The 22,258-nt window shown below is 35.1% G+C and overlaps 1 protein-coding gene across 1 annotated transcript; it reads right to left on the bottom strand.

Moving 5' to 3' along the window:
- Positions 1-18,899: 18,899 nt before the first annotated feature.
- Positions 18,900-22,258, bottom strand: LOC145797741 (uncharacterized). Its single transcript, XM_082885154.1, has 5 exons — positions 21,601-22,258; positions 20,868-21,030; positions 19,850-20,248; positions 19,021-19,708; positions 18,900-18,950 (listed from the first exon to the last, which is right to left on the bottom strand). The coding sequence occupies exons 1-5, from the start codon at positions 22,256-22,258 to the stop codon at positions 18,900-18,902; spliced, it is 1,959 nt and encodes a 652-aa protein (XP_082741280.1).

Here is a 22,258-nt window from a genome sequence, read left to right as displayed (position 1 = left end):
TTTGTGCCTATTTGCGGGACATCGGTAAATATGTAAGTTTTTGTCCTTTACCATCCCGCCTTTGTGTGTTTTTGTTACTATGTTTGGCATCTTACCATGTGGCTATGTGCTTGTTTAATATAACTCTATGCATGCTAGTGGATGAAGGTTGTGTTATTTAGTTTGGAATAAAATTGATTTTCATAATTGCACTATTCAAAACACTTTTTGAAATATATGAAATCGAATTGTTCCAAAACAAATGACACAGTCTACACTTGTTTGCTTTACATAGTAAATTTTGGGACTTACTATTAATAATCTGAATATGAACACATAAAACAAATAAAATTCATATCATGGCTTAGTAGAAGCCGATCTTTTGATCAAGTGAGTGGGAGTGCTCAATTAATGGCCTTCTCCCTTCCTACTTAAGATTTCGAGCCAAGCATCATTAGTTACAATGAACAGTGGTCTTGGCACGAGTCACAGGTTTCCTAATTTTTCCAAAACATTTGGTGGCGACTTTGAGATCTGATAACGTAATTCATTTATGGCAAAGGTTTTTGCGTTAAAATGGATTTTCTATAAAAGTTGTCAAATATAGACTCTCATCTACATTTCACATTGCACTCATGAGACTAGATCGAAGAAATCAAGCGTCCGAACTATTTAACGAGTGTGGGTACTTCCGGGCAGTGTTACAGCCACATATTTAACATTATATCATTTTATATTTCCCTTAGAACAATAAATGTTTTTGTATCGTTAGACAATTCAATGACATCCCAAATTTCATTATGGTCCATTGATTTCAACTCATCATTCATGTCATTAATTCATTTAGTAGAATCAACACTTTCTATGACTTGTGAAAACAAAACCGAGTTCTTACTTATCCCAATATCATAATAAGATTGTTATAGATATACCACATAATCATCTGAAATGACAAATCTCTTTACCTTATAAGATCTTCTTAATATTATTTTTTGTGGTTCTTCTACAACTTTTTCATTAGTGATAATTACATTATGGAATAATTGATTATTCATTTTTTGTTCCATAGCATTAAGTTGTTTAACAACGACAGGAACGACAATTTCCTTCAAAATTATGGATAAAGATACTTGTATCCAAACTTATTAAATAATCACATTTCATGATCTATGATTCCCACTGATTTCACCATTCTTATTAAATTTGATATTATCGATTTCTACAATTCTTGTACTATATTATGATAGTAAAACTAATACCCTTTGAATTTTTTTTCAAGATAATCAATAAAGTAACCACTAATTATTCTAAAATTCAATGTCTTCTTATGTGGATCAATGATTCCAATATCTATTACATAACCCCAAACATTCAGGTATCTTAAGTTATGTTTCTATCCTATTCACAATTCAAAATATGTATCTGGAATTGTCTTACTAAGAACTTGATTTAATATATAAACAACAAAATACATCCACAATGATACGGATATTTAGAAATTACATAACATACTCCTAACCATATTCATTGGAATACAATAATGCTTCTCAACTACATCATTATGCTAAAGTATTCATAAATATCACGCTTTTCATAAAGTTTAGCAAATAGACTTGTGCTTTACACTATCTTTATGATTTTTCACCTTTTTATTTCATTGCTTTTCTTTCTTAATAATGTACACTTCAATGGTATCCATTTATTAGAGATCTTTTATGCAATAAATAAATAAAAACATAAAGGGAAAGTTCATTTATAAAAGTAATAAAATAACTTTATTTACCAAACACAAGATGTCAAAGGGCCTATTAATGTTTATTTGGGTAATATCAAGAAACCCTATATACTTGTTGCAATTTACCTAATGTGTTTGAATTGTTTTCCTTAATGCATTTCATATTCCCACTAAAAGCAATAAAATCTAAATTCATCTTTTATTAGTCTGTATAACTTTTCTCAAAAAAAAATATTGCAACATTTTATGCCACAAGATTGAGAAGTTTTCATTTATCAGACAATATTTAGAACCAACATAATAATGCAAGGTAAACAAATTTTTGAGAAAATACATTATCAAATTTTAATTTATACAAACCATTATAAATAATACCAGAATTAACAGAAGAGGTATACTTAAATAAATTAAATTTTTATTCCGAATTTTAAGAATAATCACCAAGGTTGAGTTTGGACAAATCAATAAATAATTTTCCAAATTAAATTAAATATAAAAATTTTGAAACAAATTCTAAGTAATGATTAGTGTCAGAAAATTAAACGATAAGTCCCAATAATTTCAATTGGAATTTTAACATAATTGGTTTGAAAATGATTTGACATCTTATTAAAAATATGTGTAATCATTTTTTTTCTTATAAGACTGAGAATCTTGAGCAAACTCATTTTCTTTATGTAGTTATTTCTTTATGCCCTTTTTCTAGGCTCTCTCTCTCTCTCTCTCTCTCTCTCTCTCTCTCTCTCTCTCTCTCTCTCTCTCTCTCTCTCTCTCTCTCTTTTGGCTCCTTAAATTACGAGATTAATAAATGATATCTCAATTACTTACATTTTGTCTCTTCTTAAATAAACATACCATTCAATTTATTAACTTTCTACTTACAATTCATAGAACTATAGAAGAGACAAATAATTCCAAATAAATTACACAAAAATAAACTCATTCACAAATATTCTTAAATTTTTTAATTGAGCAGTCAAGTTAGACAATTTAATGACAATGCTAATCCATTCTCTATTCATACCATCGAACTTTATGGTCGTAAACTTAACCATAAGTGTCCCAGCCAAAAAAAAAAAAGAAAGAAATTATTAGCAATACAGAAATGTTTTTTCACATATTTAACATTTTTAGTTTAAGGAAGTTAAAATTTGCTACCATTCGCGTAAAAACATAAAACTTAATTTGTTCGATTGTCCGAAACTTTCATATTTTATGAAAAATCTTTTTGTTTTATACTGCTTGAGTCAATAATAGCAACAAATTTCTCAAATAGTAACACTAAGTCAAAGTCCATAATACTGAGATAAAACTGAACTTAGTCTATTCATTTTGAAAAATCTATGTCATTTAGAATAGAAACAAACAAAGTAAACAAATATAGCTTAATAAAAGCTTTAATCAATCATTCATACTCACTACATTAGTGTTAAGACTTATTAATAATTGACAATTAATCAAGATAAACACATGTTTAAACAATCATAAATAGTATTACCATAATCTACCTTTGGGATAATCTAATGGCATATTATTAACAATTATGGTGATTCCATTTCACCAATAAGAATAGTTGATAAAATATTCATAATTAAGTAGGTTTGTTACCTTTGGATAATCATTTCAGTCTCAATTATGAATACCCATCAACTATCATATTTCAATTCAATAATTACTTAGAAGTGGTGCACCTTTGGGCCAACCTAATATCTTTGTAATCAAAGAATTGTGATTTACAAAGTCATTATTTTTTAATACTTGGGAAGGGTATTAATTTCAATTATTTGATTTGATATCTATGTGTCATTTTGACTGGGTCACTTTTGCAACTACCAACCATTTCATAATTTTTCTTTCAAAATTTTACATAGACATTATTGAATAAACAAAAAATTATTCACAATTATTCATCATTATAATCATGATAATGCATATTATAAATCATAAGAATAACATTAAGACATTACAAATATTAATACAATTCATATTCTATATTACATAAGAATACATACTTTTGTACATCATCAAACCACCCATAAAATCAAGATTATATACATAATGGTGGTAATAAAATTGTCGCGCCCCGCCTTATATTATCTGAATCCATTACCAACTCCGTTACTAAAGTCCATTTCCAGAGTACAAATATGGAAGCATGAAGAAATAAATAAAGAGATAACATTTCGTACACTCTCCTATATAAACAATGATGGTATATTAAATACAATTCATTACAGTGCCCTTAGGCTTACATTGAATATAAATAAACAAGAAGGATTTACCCTTATACATAACGTGGCATTTCGTCAACAAATTAAAAGGCCCCATGGCCAAAAAGATAAAAGACTTCAAGTCTTTGACGATCTTCAAACCTTCCTTCTTGAAAAATATTCAACAGAGTGGGATAAACACAAAGGTCCAGAAGGTATCCCAATGCCACTAAGCAATAACAACATATAAATAGCGATGATCGTGAATGCTTCATGAAAAACCTAGAAATCCCCTAGATATTGATTTGTGATTATGTATCAATTTTAAACTGTTAATACCAATCCCAATAAAACAATCAAAGACAAATCGACACAAAGATTTTACATGGAAAAATCACAATTGGAGCACCTCCAATTGTGATAAAAAAAAAAAAATCGGCAAAGCCCACAAAACAATCTACTAAGAAGACATAAAAGAATTACACAAGTGTATTCTGAATTACCTAGCGAATCTATGCCCGAATTGAACCGACCCCTAGATGTCTTTTCCACCACGGTCTTCACCTTGGAATCATCTTGCCTAGCGTTGAATCTACAATGCCGATGTCAAAACCACGGTCTTCACACAATCCTGCATTCAGGTAAGCAACCTGTCCTAGTTTGGAACAGTCTTTATGGCTTCCGATATGCAACTAGGTCGATTGGTCAAAAAAGTGTACCTCAACAAGACTACCTAATATACATCTCGCACCTAACACCGAGAAGTGAAAAGAGGATCAAATAGTACAGCGGTAGTCCAGATCCAAGACTTGTGTTCCCATCGTGGTAGAGCTTGCAACTGGTCAGCCTTATAGCACGCTTTTCCAAGCAAGCCCTCGGCAAACTGCTCAGGAATAGCAGATGACAAACACAGTGACTCAAGTGCACCAATGCAAATGCAATGCAATGCAATGCAAAAAAACACATAAATGTAGATAAAACAGCATATCATGAGTTCGAGTCAAGTTCTCTAATTCCCCAGCAGAGTCGCTAGAAACTGTGGACTCGACTTTCTTCGCGCCCCCTTTCGGAGAGCTTGAATTGGTCCTACAGTTTTGACTCCTATCACGGTTCTGAATCTAATCTCACAAAGTGCAATGTGAAATTGATAAACACCAAAGAGCCCAATCCGGCAAATCATTTTGGAAAATTAATTTTAGATCAAATAATGCCAAAACTGGACTGCTTTGCCAGATTACAGAGTCACCACCTAAATATTTTGTTTTTGAGAAATTTAGGAAACCCTGACTCGTGCCAAAGGCCACATGTCCGTCATCACCAAAGTTGCCTCGGCTCGGGAACTTGGGTACGAGAGGGGAAGGTCCTGAAATGAGCACCCCCACTCGCCCGATCAAAGATCGGCCTCTACTAATCATGATATGTTGTTTTATAAACACATGTGTTCTTATTCCAGTTATTAGCTAACTTTACTATGTGACACACACAAGCAAGTATAGACTAAGTCGCAAGAATTGGAATGAATTCAACTCATGTTTGTTTGTGAAAATGGTTCGAATTTGCCACCCTCAAGTGAGCTAAAGCGCGGATTTGCCACCAAACATGATGGGCTTTAAAACATGATTTGCCACTTCGCAAAGTGGGCTTAAAACACACATTTTGTTGAATTTTCCCAATTCAAACAACAAAGCCTCCATCCACAGGTATTCATGCAATTAATCAAATAAGCATATAGCCTCATGGCAAGCATGATATCATAGCAACACTCACACTCATGCAAGTATGCTAAAGCGTAACACTTACAGTGTACTCCAAGACAAAACAAAAGCTAGTTAGAAATATTCATGATCCTAACTATGCAAAATGCCTAATGCAACACATGCAATAATGCAACTAAATAGGCTCGGCTACCTAATCATGGCATATGAAGCAACTAGATAACATGCTTTGAAACACGTATTCAAGTAAGTGTATTAAAAATACGATGCAGTTTGAATGATGCGCCGAGCCCGGTGCATGCAAGACAAATAAATGATGCATGCATGCGAGCATAAGGTATGCTAATCAAAACGTGTCCCTAATCTAACCATCGAAAGGGGTTAAATAAAAAGAAGAAAGACGTGGGGTTGGAAGATATGCATACAGACACGCACACTTATTACAACATTACGCCCTCTCGGAGGAGGGCCCAAATGAGATAAGCTAACTAGCTACGCTAATTTAAGTAAAGCTAATTACTACAAAACAACTAATTAATCATTCTAGCTAATTAATTATTACAAACCAATTGAAACTAATTAACTAACTTATTCTAAGCTAATTAATTACAACAAATTGAAATTGAAGAACTAGTTACACAAACTAATTAAATACAACACTCAAACTAAATAATTAGCTACGCTAACTAATTAAAGCAATTAAAATGGCCTCAAGGGCGAGGGACGCATGCATGCTCGGTTGGCTTTCTTCCGAAAATCCACCGTCTTGCCTTTGGATGCCTCTGTTTGCACTTTGCTTTGATCTCTGAACATTGCACCAATTTCCAGACTACTTCTGCTCCACCTCAAGAACACTTTGCACAACTTTTCCACTGATGGCCAGTTGGCTACCATAGGAGGCTGTCGGCCACTACTACTGGCCTGTCGGCCACTACTACTGGCCGGTCAGCCACTGTTTGTGGCTGTCGGCCACCCTTTCCCTGGAATTCTCTTTTTTGCTACAATAGAGAGCAAGCAGAGGCAAAGCAATGTATTCTCACACAATATATCTACTATTACCCTCCTTATCGTTTCTCAAGCTCAAATGAGTGTAGTTCTTGGCTCTCAAGCCATCAACCAAGCATTTTCAATGCATGATGGCCACAGAACCAAGCTTGTACAAGCTTAATGAATGCACAAATAAGACTCAAAGGACCACCACCCTATCATGCATGATCAAGGGTGACGACGACCAAGAAAAGTGACACGTTTCATCACTTTGAGTATGAAACGTCCCACATTTCTTATGTTTGGATTAACATCCGATCCAAACACATGCAATGCAATACAACATGCTTGTCTTGTCCATGTTTTACTTGTCATGTTTTGTTTACACATTTTACATTACCGATTAGTCCTTTAACCAATTAAGTCCAATGTGAAAGTCCTCTAATTGGAAAGATGGCCTAAGCCACAAGTGCCTTGAGCATGAAAAAGACCTTACGTTGTTGGTTAATAGAAACCCTCAAAGGAGGATTAAAACCATTAGGCATGAGAGTCTCAATTTCACATTCAAGCCAACAAGGGGCTCAAGGCCACTTTCAAAGCAAATTGAAAAGTGACGAATAGAGGGAGGTTGCAGACATTTTAGTGCTGAAATGGCATGAAAAATGGCACTAAATCGTGCAAGCAACACATGCACAACATGTTAAAAAGCCAAAAGCATTAAACTAGTGAGGATCATTACACTAAAGGCATGCAATATCAAGCTTAAATAACCAAACTAGCTTTGGATAGAGCTTAAACATGCCAAATCAGTGGCCAAAACATGCTGAGATTAAAGCATAAAAGGCAACAAAAACATGCTCACATGTTAGCTCACAAATAAGGCCCAAGACATAACTCTCAAAAGTAATGAAAGAGTGAAATAAGTGAAAGTGTGACAGAGCCATATGCTCTGAAATCACATGTTAAATGATGCTACAACATGCAATCATTCCATGCAAAACATGTGAGAGGCTTTAAAACACAAAGCTAGTGAAGACATTTGCACTACAACTATGCAAGACAAGGCTCATATGACCAAGACAGCTCAAAATAGAGTTAAATCATGCCAAATCAGAGTCTAAAACATGCCTGAATTAAGCTAGGTTAAACCACAAAAACATGCTAACATATGGAGCTAACTAGGCATGAAAGCTAGACACAATAAGGGAAGGCCAACCCCTCCATTTTTGGACTCCAAAACAAAGTTTTCACCACTGAAAACCCTCTGAATTTCAGTGGTTAAAAAGCCAAAAGAGTTTGATTTGAAAGCCTTGAAAGATGACACAAAAAGCTATACAAGCTAAGGAACAAAAGAGAGAGACAACCCCCTAACACAAAATAGGCTCAAACCACCATTTTTGGGACTGAAAAACAAAGGTTTTTACAGTTGAAAACCAGCTCAAAAACAGTGTCAAAAGATGACAAAACAAGTTATGCAAAACAAGTTTTAAAGGTAAGTCTTATACCTCTTGAAGCCAAGCACACTTTAGGCACAAATGAGGCACCAAATCAAGTTAAAATCACCTTCTAAAGCTCAAAGAAGGTCCCAAGGAATCTCAACCCAATGGTGGTCAAGTTTGATCGAGGATGTCTAGGCAAACTAGAAGTGTTTCTCTACTTGTATGCTCAAAAGGGCAAGAGAGAGAGAAATCTAGAGAGAGAGGATTATAGAGAGAGAGAGATTTTACAGAGAGAGGCTCCCAAACTTTCTAACCTTGCAATATGAGAGATATAGCCTCTATATATAGAAAAATACAAGCCTTGGGTTGAAATATCTGATTCAGAGACAGCTGGCAGAGTGTAGAACAGCTGGACGAGAAATATCTGCAAATTCTGAGCTTTCTGGGCACTTGTGGCCGACTGGCCACCATTGGTGGCCGACACGGGTCACTTCTAGTGGACCTATGGCCGACAAACTCCATTTTTGGCCGGCACACTCCCCCAATGGCCAACAGCAAAAACTGGTCCCTGTCCCCGACTTCAAACAAACATAACTCCTTCATCTGGACTCCTTTTTAGGTCATTCTTTAGTCTAAATTGTAGCCCCGAAAGTATTCTTTCCAATGGTAGAAGCCTCATATCAAAATTCCAAGTTTGCTAAGAGATATCCCTCTTTTAGTGAAGACTGTTCAGTTTCAGTCCAACGGGATTGATGCCTAACTTTAACCAGCCATATCTCCCTCATTCAGACACGGCTTTAAAATATTCGTGAGTGAAAATGAAGCCCCAGAAGTCCGCTTTCCAACGGTGGTGGCCTCATAGCTGAAATCCAAGTGTACAAATGGATTGTTCTGATTTGGCGAGGGTTGTTTGACTCTCTCTTAACGGTTTATGCCCAACTTCTCCCCCAACTAACTTTCTTCTCTCTCCTCCAATTTCTTTAATTCCAAACCTTTAAACGAGATGTTTTGAAAAAAATTTCAAAGAGTTCACCTCTCTTTCATTCATTCATTTCCACTTTGTCCTTGCTCAGTTTACCGAAAAGCGTAACATTTAACGAAATGCGAGCCTCGGAACATCGTAGAAGCTTTGTTTCAAAAATATTTTCAAAGAGAGGGTTTTAAGGTCTAAAATCTTTGGTCAAAATAGTTTTAGTCCAAAAATGGGGTGTAAGGTTGGGATTTGACTCTCTCATTGTCGAAGAAATCGAACCTTTCATCACCAAGTAAGCCATTAGTGATACCCACATCTTAAGGGCGATCAAAAATGGGGTGTTTACACCCCTCACTAAAAGCAACCACAAACACTGTACTGAAAACAATGAACAAGAAGAAAAAAATATGGTGAAGCAAGTAAGGAATTTTAGATTTGTACCTTAAAACACAAAAGATTATCCAAGAAACACAATTACTTGAAAACACAATGTACACAGCCTGTACAAAATTCCTCGTGAAAAAAAGTGACGCATTATGTTAAAAGCATAGATCCCATGATAAAAATGTGTGTGTGGCTCTTGGAGTTTGACAAACACAATATTCAAATCCTAGTAGTGATCTGATAGCTGGACCTCCGGCAAGAGAATCTAAGCACAACTAAGGAAAGTCAAACCATTAGGAATCAAGAGGTATTTGGTGAGTAAAAGCGGAGGCTCCCCCTTAATCAATGAATTTTTTTTATGTTTTTTTTTTTTTGTTTCCTTTCTTTTGCACACATTTTTTTTTCCTTTTCTTTCTTTTGCACATTTTTTTTTTCTTCTTTCTTTTGCACACTCATTGGTGGCTGACACGCTCAAGAGTATGGAAACCGAACCAGAGACGCATGGAGACAATAAGGATAGCCTAGTTGGTGACTCTGAGGTAGCCTTTTCCTCATGTCTTAACTGCAAAGAATTGAGGAGAAAGCTGTGGAGATGCAAAAAGATGGAAGCTGGTTAAGAGACTCAACATCAGCCATGATATGCTAGTATAGGGTCAATTCCTCTAGAAAAGCAAAAGATACAATGCCAGAAGTCCATAGAGAAAAATAATCACTAAGGCGGAAAACTCCGATATTTGTTAATCCAAGAGTGTGTGCAAAATGAGACATACTAATCAAATAACACACTTTGAAATGAGTAATAATCACAGAAAGCACATACATATTAACATGTAATAGATATTCTCATCAATTCCAATATGCCACAAGAACTTCTCAAAAATTTTAAGCTTGCAAAATCATACTAAGTAAATCTTTTTTTTTTTTTCCTTTCTAAAATAAAGCAAGACATAAAATGAACAAGGACACACTAAATGATACCACACATTAAATGACCCAAAAAGAAAAAACAAAACACACAGAAACCTAAAAACAAAAAAAAAAATGAATAAACAACATAACACAAGTCAAGTTTTCTCACCCAAGTTGCTTTAGTATAAACAAAGTTGTGAGAATTGCGGTTCTTGGGTGGTGTCTTGATGTTGTGGTTCCTTTCCTTTTCAATGGGAACCCATCTCGATGTGGTTTCCAACTCCCTATTCCTAGGTCTAGGCAAATGCAAACTCACTCCATGTTTGGTCTCAAGCATGTCAAAATAGCAAGGTCTATTATGACCCTTAACCTCATTACGATCAATGAAGTGTCTCCTACCCCACGAGATGTTAGAATTTCTTCCATCTCTATAAGACACTCTCCCATGCAACTCATAACAATAAGGGCGAATATGACCATACATATCACAATGATAACAAATAAAAGCAGAGTGTACCTTCTTTTCTTTGGCCTTACCAACTCTAAGAAGATTAAGAAGTCCTTCCTCTCGTTAAATCTTTTGCTCCCCATGCCCTTGAGTTCTAGTATCATGAGATGCAGATGCACTCTGTTTTTGCTCTTTCTTACCACCAAAGCCAATGCCACTCTTGTCAGAACAAATTTGTTGAGACCCAATAATATTGTCCAAAGTCTTCGATCCTTTGTTCTAAAGTCCAATGGTAGCCATAGCACACTTGAGCTCTTTCTCTTTTTTGATCATTAGTTCTTCCAAGGCAACTTGAGACATCTCGAGAGTTTCAATCTTTTCTTCATACGTTGCATAGATTTGCTGTAACTCATTCCTCTCTGTCTCACAAGTTAAGAGTTTTGCACAAAGAGCTTATCGATCATTAGATATCTTGACAGCATCATTCCAAGCCTCGGAAATCTCCTCCTTTAGTTTGACTTTCTCACTTTCACATGCTTTGAGTTTCATAATGAGTTTGTCATTCAATTTGGATAAGTTAAGAGATTCCTTATATAACTTTTCATAAGCTTGCTGAAGCTCTTCATTATCACTCCCTGAGGATTCATCATCAGTGTCATTCTCAACCGTCCTCTTTGGATACTCTATTCGTCCTTCAGTTTCGGATGCCACCATGAAAGCAAGGAATTGTTCATGCCCCTCTTCGCCTTGTGCTTCATTGTCGCTTTCATCTTTATCAGACTTTGATTTATCATCTCAAGTGATAGCGAAGGCTTTCTTCTTCCTCAAACGAGTAGGGCATTCTTGAGCAAAGTGGCCAAATCCTTGTCATTTATAGCATTGGACTCTTTCAGAGTTCCCATGTATTTTTCGTTTCTTCCATTTCTTCTTCTGGGTTACAGAATTAATTTTGAATTTATCTTTGCCTTTGGATTTATGAGTTGATTCCAAAATATTATGATTCTTTTTCAGAAAAGACTTTTTAAATTGTTTTACGAAAGCATCCGTAATCTTGGAATTAATCTCACAATCCTCATCAAAATCCTTTCCAACTGCATGAGCACTACTAAAAACAATATCATCTTTTTGTTTCTTTTTGAAATTTCTATGTGCCTCATAAGTTTGGAAATTTTCAACCAAATGATCCAACTTGAGGTTGTCAACATCTTGAGCCTCCTCAATAGCTGTAACTTTTGGTTGGAACCGATCGGGCCAAGGATCTCAAAATTTTTCCCACAACTTTGGATTCTAGTATTTTTTTCACCTAAATTGAAACTGAAATTTATAATGTCACTCAACTTCGCATAAAATTCATCAAAGGTCTCACTATTTTTCATAAAAAGGTTTTCGAAACTAGATGTGAGCCTTTGAAGTTTTGAGCGTTTAACAGAATGAGTGCCCTCATGAATAGTTTGTAAGATATCCCAAGTCTCTTTTGCGACTTCACAATTGCAAATTTGACTAAACTCTTCAGGTGTGATGGTGCAAAAGAGAGAATTGATAGCTATACTATTCCAACTACTATTTTGGTAATCAATTAGGTCCCACTTATCAATTGGTTTAGGGAAAGTTACTCCATCAACAGTAATCGTTGGTTCAGTCCACCCATACATGATAGATTGCCAAACTTTTTCATCAATAGATTTTAAAAAAATCTCATCCAAGCTTTCCAAAAAGAATAATTAGATCCGTCAAATAGGGGTGGTCGAAACATAGAATTTCCCTCACGAATTGAATCCATTATCATAAATCAAACAAGATCTCGCTCCAAAAGTTTTAAAAAAAATAGAGCAACCTGCTCTAATACCAATTGAAAAATCTAGAAATCCCCTAGATATTGATTTGTGATTGTGTATCAATTTTAAACAATTAATACCAATCCCAATCAAACAACAAAGACAAATTGACACAAAGATTTTATGTGAAAAAATCACAATTGAAGCGCCTCCAATTGTGATAAATAAAAAAAACCATGGGCAAAAGTGAAAACAATCCACTAAGAAGACATAAAGGAATCACACAAGTGTACTCTCAATTACCTAGCGAATCCACCCCCGAATCGAACCGATCCCTAGATGCCTCTTCCACCACGGTCTTCACCTTGGAATCGTCTTGCCCAACGTTGAATCCACAACGCCAATGTCGAGTCCACGACGATGAGCCACTCCAGAATCCACCAAAGCTTCAGGCCCAAATTCCACGGAATGTACTGAGGAACAACTCTCTCTTTTGTATAGAATAAATAAACAATCCTTTGATGTATATTTCTTAAACCATGAGTTAAATACTCAATTAAACATCAAAGAAAACTAGCAAAATAGCCTAAAGGAAAACCCTAGAACCCTTAAAAAAGACCTAGAACCCTTACCCTAAAATCTTACTGAAACACATATTTATAGAAACCTAAATCGCGTTCTTTGCTCGAGCGCAAGAATGGCCGTTCGAGCGGACTTATGCTTGAGCGCATGAAGTACGCTCGAGCACAAAAACACAACTTCCAGTACTTTTGCAGACAATTTAAACTTCTGGAATCAAAGATTCTCCGCTCGAGCGCACAAATGGCCGCTCTAGTGAACAAGCAACTTCGATAGCTCGATCCCCAACATAGCAAAGTGGCAATCATGAAAGAATTAACTTCTGAAACACCTCTGCAAGGCACAATTCGGGTTGGATTCGTATCTAAAAACTCATAGCCTCATTGAAATAAAAGTCGAACAAAATTACAACTGAAAGGAGTTTTGTCAAACAGGATTGCCAAGAATAAAAACCTAACACTTCACATTATAAATATAAGTAATGTGACTTTTTATATTCTAAATTACATGTACATAGATATACCTTTCCCCAAAAGCCTATCTTTATAGTTTAAGAAAACTTGTTCTTATCTTTGTCATTCATCATTTCCATTTCAAAAAGGTTTCTAAAAGTTAAATTACATTTCTTTCAACGTTTTCGTTACTCGACACAAACAACCAGACAACCAACTCAAACCAACTGGTTAAGCATAACTCACAGCTCATAGTTTCCTTGTTGTACTTGCATTCTATTAGTTCTGAACTAATATCACCTAGATGGTTGCTAAACTCGTTACCCATCTCATAATATAATCGCATTTATATACTCAACACATAATTCATCAACAAGAACCTCTACTGATAACCACACACCAACAACATGGCCTCAAGGCAGCAACAATAACCCATGGTCTCAATAAGTACCAAGTCACAACCGAAATCTTACAGAGCTACTTTACCTGGTGCTAATTGAAAGGAATGCATTACCTCAATATAGCACACCCGCCTGTTTTACTGGGTGCTAACCGGAAGAAATGCATTACCTCAATATAGGACAACCACATCCATCACATCACATATCATTTCATTCTAGATTATACAATTAATCAACAACACATAAGTATGTGTACTTTACTCAACAACAATCAATACTATCCTCTGCGAATGGCCAAGGACAAAACCTCTAAACCATAAATACACAATCCTCACAACAAAACAACATACATTTCTTAACTATGGACAACATAGCTCTCTTACTTAATTTCCCAACTTTCACAATTTCAATTCATAACTAGTTTCATGATTTCAAATTACCAACATTATCTTTTCAACACAATTTCAACCAAACCATTCTCTCTTCCCACATCTCATTCCTTTCATCTGTCAACTCTTTTCCATTTCTCAAATTATAAAAGGGTTTATGAATATTCTTTCACTTCTCATTTTCATTTACAACTTTATAAATGATTTCACAATGCCTCTCTTCTAATTATCAAAACCCAATCCGTTGATATCAACACATAATCCAACACACACACACACATATACATATATATAACATTGATAAATTCCATTCACAACCAAATAACAGAGATTAGGGCTTTCAAGTTCTAACATCCTAAACATGTCAAGCAATGCCAATCTTCCCAAATCAACAACACATGTTTAAACCCATAAAATCCCAAAACCCTCACTATCAAACTCATACTTTTCAAAACCACATAGCAAATCATGTTTTTATGCAATAAAAATTACTACAAGTCTATCTATGACAAGGTACTGCAAAGGAGTAAAGAAATCCCTACCTATTAAAGCGAAGAGAAGAAACCCTAAGAACAATCACCGGCAATGAAAATACGATCCACTCAATTTAAAACAAAGCCTTCGCCACTCTCTATATTTTGGTAAATGGAACTAGGGCATAATTTTTCCCTAAGGTAGATGAAATCAAGGTTTAAGGGTTGAAGAACTCAAAGATGGCGAATGAGAGAAAAGATCTCAAAAAGTGACTTTTTACACACACTGTAAACTTATATAGACGACTCATTGCAAGCATGAACGCCCCCATCACAGTCGTAGTCTCGAACACTGCGAGCGCAGTCAAGAAAAACACCAGGTCGCGAGCGTGACATAAACCACCACGTGCACAAGCTCAACCCAAAGGCAAAAGTACTGGAAGGTCAATTCCATCGTGACCTGGTTGCGGTCCCTCATGGGCACAACCTTCATACCTTCACGGCCGCTGTTTCCATGTTTACAAGCGCAAACAGTAAGTGCCAACACCACCTGTGACACCACGACCTCGCTGATGCGTCTAAGCAAAAATAGGAATTCTTGGGCTAGTTTTTGAACCCAACCCAAAGCGTTCTAAGTTCCGCACTCAACAAGGTAAGGTCAAAGTCAATCAGGACAACCACATGTCCCAACCAATAACGAAATGGGTCGGGTTTTATGACACATGCCACTACAAAAATTATACTTAAATAATTTTTAAAAGTTACAGTTAGATCCTAAATAGCAATATGCTTAGTATTATAAAATCACAATGAAATTTTAATCTGCTTTCTTACAATAATATTTGATGATATATTTCAACATAACATAAATAATAATCACCATCATAATTAGTGAAATTATATGTTAACAATTTATTGCTACCATGGCACAACCTAACATTTACAAGCATATCTAACAAATAAATTTTATACATAAAATAAGAGCATATCTATTGAGACTTTGAAAAGGCGCTTAACCTACTTAGTATAAAATTTCATTTTGATCATCTCATGCCATTACCAAATCTATTACTTATGATCATCAATCATGGCAAAGGCATTTATAAAACAATTTTAATAAAGAAAATTCCAGCAATAATTTATAAATACAACATGCAAGCAATATCCAATTTAAGATGTTAGTTGGTTTCAAACCAAATTTTGTAATTAATAAAATTCAATTAATTTTGTTTAATAAAATAAAAAATATGATAATTCATGAACACAGACTCCAATACCACATATAAATACATTTTATAGTGTTATGTATATAACAACTTTCATAATCCATGATCATGATCTTCACAAATAATAACATAATACGAAAAATAAATAACGTACCCGAATCTGTTATGCGAAACCTTTGAGTGATTCAAATTTGATTGAACACAAACTTAGTATCAATTTTAGTGGAAAAGGTTTCTCTCTCTTGACCCTCTATAAAATAAGTTAATTTAGAATTATTTGATGGGTAATCAAAATGTTCTTTTGTAGCATAGAGAAGACCAATTTCTTTATTCAACTATAACTCCACTTGCCCATCAAAGTAAGAGACTTGGAAACCACTCTTCTTACTGACTAATCAGATAAAACTCGTGGCTAAAGATATGGAACAATAATTCTATTAAACCTATAATCGATATTGTCATATCATGGGAGTCACTATAACGACTATGAGTATCCAAAGAAATTTTATAAGTTTGGAATTAAGTATCTGGACATATATAACTTGTTCAACACAGAGTATCTAGATAAAAAACATTATTAAATTTGGAGTGTACAAAGTAAATTTTCTAATATTTTTTTATTTTAAGATTATAATAGATATTATTGAAAAATCTAAAAATCCCCTAGATATTGATTTATGATTATATATCAATTTTAAGCAGTAGATAGCAATCCCAATTAAACAATCAAAGATAAATCAACACAACGATTTTACGTGAAAAAACCACAATTGCAGCGCTTCCAATTGTGATAAAAAAACAACGGGCAAAAGTCACAAAATAATCCACTAAAAAGACATAAAGGAGTTACACAGGTATACTCTCAATTACCTAGCGAATCCACGCCCAATTAAACTAACCTCTATGTGCCTCTTCCAGCCCCGTCTTCACCTCGGAATTTTCTTGCCCAACGTTGAATCCATAACGCCGATGTTGAATCACGACGATGAGCCACTCCAGAATTTGCCAAAGCTTCAGGCTCGAATTCTCTAGACTCCACCGAAGAACAACTCTCTCTTTTGTATAGAATAAATAAATAATCCTTTGATGTATACTTCTTAAATCATGAGTTGAATACTCAACCAAACATAAAAAAAAAACTAGCAAAATAGCCCCAGATATAAACCCTAATATCCAAAAAGAAGATCTAGAAGTGTAACCCTAAAATCTGACTAAATCACATATTTATAGCAATCTGTTCCGCGTTCTTCGCTAGAGCGCCGGAATGGCTGCTCGAGCGGACCGACGCTAGAGCGTAGGAAATTCCGCTCGAGTGGGAAAAAACATCTCTCAGTATTTTTGCAGGCTATCAAACTTCTGGAACCAAGGATTCTCCGCTCGAGTGAGGGAATGTCCGCTTGAGCGAACAAGCAACTTCGAATGCATTTTGCTTCGGGGGCGCTGCCCCTCAACCCCGTCGTGGCACTGCCCCGGACCTACCAAGGGGCGCTGCCCCCTAGACCCCTGCGAGCTGACCAGGCAGCTCGATCCCCGTCATAGTCAGCAAAGTGGCAAACATGAAGAATTAACACCACAAACTTCTCTGCAAGGCACAATTCGGGTTGGATTCACATCTAAAAACTCGTAATCTCACTGAAATAAAAGTGCGAATATAAGTACAACTGAAAGGAGCTTTGTCAAACGGGAATTGCCAAGAATAAAAACCTAACAATTATTAATTTAAATTTTCAATTAGGATGTTCATGCAGGTGCCCAACATGATTTTTAAGGTGCATTTGGAGCTACTACTTAGCCTTGGGCTATCATTACACTTCATATACAAAGCACGCTTTTCATTGTATTAACTCATGATCATTTACAAAAGCAAATCATTAAAAAAAATAATTATAATACTATGTAATATGAAATAAATATTATGAAAAAAAAAATTATAAAACTAATCTAAGAGTGATTGTATAACATATAATAAAATATTATAAATTAATTCAAGAGTGGAGAATCTTCTTAAAGGCTTTTCATAATATTTCTTTCATGATACCTAATATTATTATTAACAACTATAGAGGAAAAAAAAATGCACTTACAACTTTACTGACAATATTAATTTTTAAAGGTATTTTACTTAAAATAAAAGTTTATCAATTTTGCACCAAAAAATAAAATAAAATTATATTATTACTTTTTGTATCATTAACCATAATTTAAAATAAAAATAATTAACATTTTATTTTAAGAATGATCCACATTATTGTGTAGATAAATTTTGGTCATATAATATATTTTATGTGCACGTTTCGTATTTTAGTTTTATATTTCTAGCTTTCAGGATGATAATTTTCTACACTACATGATATCATGACTCTCACTATATCAATAGGTTATAATTGATCCATTTTCAAGAGGAATATGTATATAACATGATTTGATCATATAAATTTTGAATAGGTCAAATCAATGTCAAACTTTTTTTTTTTTTATCAGTAAAAAGAAACTTTATTGATGAAGAAAGCAAAAAATGCAAAAAATATACATCAACAAAGAGGAAAGTGCAAAAAGCATCAACGCTGACCTTAACAATCCCAACTAGGTTGGCACCGCTAAGGAAGCACTATCATTTGGTAGCACAAACCTAAGATTGGTTAGAAACCAATCAAGAGAAACCAAAAACATAGAGGAGAAAAGCAAATAATAGAATAGCACAACCAACTACATCAGAGCAATAGAGCATGCCTCAACACTGCAAATCAGCAAAACATCAACAGAACTCAACAGCTCCTAGGAACTACACAAAAGATTCACCACTACAGCATCCCCCAAAACATGCATCACACAGCAGCAATCAGCAACATACAGCAATATACCAAACAACCTTTCACCTGGAACAATCAGCAGCATACATCAATTAGCAACATACCAGACAGCCTCTCACCTGGAACAAATTCTAACCTGATGTATATTAGAGATAATATCATTCACTGAGAAGAACAATCCTGTGCATGATGCTTTGATCCATAATGCAATTCTCACTTTGACCAAATCACAAAGCTCCTCCAAGCTAGGTTGCGCATTGTTGAAAATACAATCGTTCCTTAATTTCCATATTGACCAGAACACCGCAAACGGAATGATTCTCCAAATCTTCTTCTCTAATTTCTTCAACTTTGTTCCTGACCACCAACGTAGCAGCTTGTCCACAGATTTTGATATCACCCATTGAATACCCCACCATTTCATAATTTTGGACCAAACTAACCAAACAAAAGGGCAATGCAAGAGTACATGATTGTCTATTTCCACCTCCTCATAGAAGAACACACAATGAAAGCTAGTATGATTATCCAAAATCCCCATCCTTTGAAGATATTTAGATGTCTTAATCCTTCTCTTCCAAGCAAGCCAACCAAAGAATTGAACTTTTGGGGATGCCCCATTCTTCCAGATACATTTTGTCACCCTGTAAGTAGGACCAAATGAGGATTTGCACCAATGGTATGCTGATGAAATAGAGAACACTCTTGAGGAATCCGCATTCCATTTCAGTTTCTCAATTACATTAACCCTTAATTCTGGTATAATACGCAACAATCTCTTCAATCTATCTAACTCCTCTATTTCCCAATCCAACAGACTCCTTCTAAACAATAAGTTTCAATCATCTTGATCAACTCTATTTCTCGTCGAAGACACAAATTCAGTTTTGTACACGGCCAATAAGAAAAGTCTAGGGAATACATCCTTTAAGCAACCAGAGCCTACCCAACTATCAAGCCAAAACCTTGACCTCAAACCATCCCCAAGAACAATTGTAGAGTTTGAATGAAAAAAACCCAGCACTTCAGATTTAGATAACAAAATTCCCACAATATCTTTCCATATTTTAGACATCTTTCCACCTTTTACAAGTTCAAGTGACCACATATCAATAGACCCATAGTACTTTTTACAAATCACATCCTTCCAAAGGGATTTTTCTTCTGCCCCAAGTGTCCACCACCATTTTAATAGTAAGCATACATTCATCAAATCTATTCTTTTCACACCCAACCATCTTTGACTTTTACTAAGGGTAACATCACCCCATTTAACCAAATGAATTTTTCTTCTAAGATCTGAACCTCTCCAAAGAAAAGCTAATTGAATTTTAGTAATCTCCTTTGCTACTCCTGATGGCATCCTAAACAGAGAAAGATAATATATAAGCAAACTAGACAACATAGCTTTTATAAGTGTTAGTTTACCTGCAAATGAGAGTAACCTTCTTTTCCATGAGGCAAGCTTTAATTTAAACTTTTCTATCACAGGTTGCCAAGTCTTCTTTCTACTAGGACTGGGCCCCAAAGGCATTCCCAAGTATTTTAGAGGTAGTGTTTGATAAAAGCAATGTAATTTGGAAGCAAACTCTTGACAGAGATCTGAATGAATACCCAACCCACACACGACACTCTTATGGTAATTGATTTGCAGGCCCAACATAATTTCAAAGTATCTCAATATTCTTTTAATGTTTAAAACCTCATTCCATTCAGTTTCACAGAACAGTATAGTATCATCTGCAAATTGTAAGTGCGTGATCCTCAGGTCAGAACCCACTAATGCGCCCTTAATCAAACCCAACTGTTTTTCCCTACTCAATAAATTGTTAAGACCTTCCGCCACTATATTGAAAGGTGATAGCGGTTCTCCTTGTTTGAGCCCTCTCTGTGGTTTAAACTCGGAAGTTAGAGAACCATTCACCAAAATAGAAATATTTGCTGAAATTACACATTCTTTTATCCAGCTCACCCACTTAGCACCAAATCCAAAATTGGATAGCATTGAGAATAAAAACCCCCCAATTTACTGAGTTATATGCTTTTTCAAAATCAAGCTTCAGTATGATCCCCTTTTTTCTATCCTTCTTCCACCCATCAACAACCTCATTTGCAATCAATATCCCATCCAGAATATTTCTTTCCCCTATAAAGGCAAACTGTGTATCAGTAATTATTCTAGGCATGACTTTCTTCATTCTATTGGAAAGTACCTTAGCAAGGATCTTATACAAGGAACCAATAAGGCTGATGGGCCTATATTCTGCAAGGCTAGATGCATTTTCATTTTTTGGAATCAAAGCTATAAAAGAGCTGTTAATACCTTGAACCAACTTCTCATTCTGGTGAAATTCATTCATAAATTGAAGTACATCCCCCTTGATAATATTCCAACATTTCTAAAACATGTTAAGATTAAGGGCAAGTTTGGGAAGATCCAAAAAAGCCAAAAAGCCAAAAAGTTACTTAAAAAGCTAAAAAGTTAACACTATCCACCAAAAGTCAACAATTACGGCTGCACAACTCCCAATTCAAATTTTTCCCTACAAATCAATTTTTACAATTTTTTATTACACATTTTTCAATAAAAAGTCAAAAAGTTCACCCAAACATCCATATTTTCAACCTCAATTTTTTAGTTCAAAAAGACAAAAAGTGCACTTTTTTAGTCTTCCCAAACTTGGCCTAAATCCATCTGGGCTATGAGCCTTATTACCCTCACAATTCCTAATTGCTGCCTTCACTTCAGATTCTGAAAAAGCTGATTCCAACAATTCTGCACTTTGATCTTCTCCAATGGTTTTAAAAGGACCTAACAACCCTGGCCTGCTACACCCAGAGTTTGAAAAGAGAGTGAAAAAATGATTTTGTACAGTAGCCCTAACATCTGGAGGATCATCTACAACAGAACCATTGATCAAAATAGAGCATAAGGCATTCTTGTTCTTTCTACTACATGTCATAATGTGGAAAAACTTCGTATTTCTATCACCTTTAATTGCCCAATTCAACCTTGATTTCTGAAGCCAAACCCACTCCACCATTTTGCTCAGTTTCCATGCTTCCCCTTTTGCCTCCCTTCTTTTAGCAGCCTGTGATGATAATAATGACCCTTCTTCAGCCAGTAAATCTAAAGCATGTACTTTCTCTTCAACTTGTTTCAGTTTGGATTCAACATTACCAAAGACTTCATTATTCCACTGCTTTAATGTAGCTTTCAAGGCTTTCAATTTTTTCAAACACTTAAACCCAGCCCAACCATCTATCATTGTTTCTGACCAACATTGTTGTACCACCTTCATGAAACTTGGATGAAGAAGCCATGCATTAATAAATTTGAAGGGTCTAGGGCCCCAGTCCCTCTCATCTTCCAT

The sequence above is a fragment of the Camellia sinensis genome, chromosome 8, assembly GCF_055761805.1.
Source record: "Camellia sinensis isolate YWXY chromosome 8, ASM5576180v1, whole genome shotgun sequence".
NCBI lineage: Eukaryota > Viridiplantae > Streptophyta > Magnoliopsida > Ericales > Theaceae > Camellia > Camellia sinensis.
This window is presented reverse-complemented; position numbering and strand designations above follow the sequence as displayed.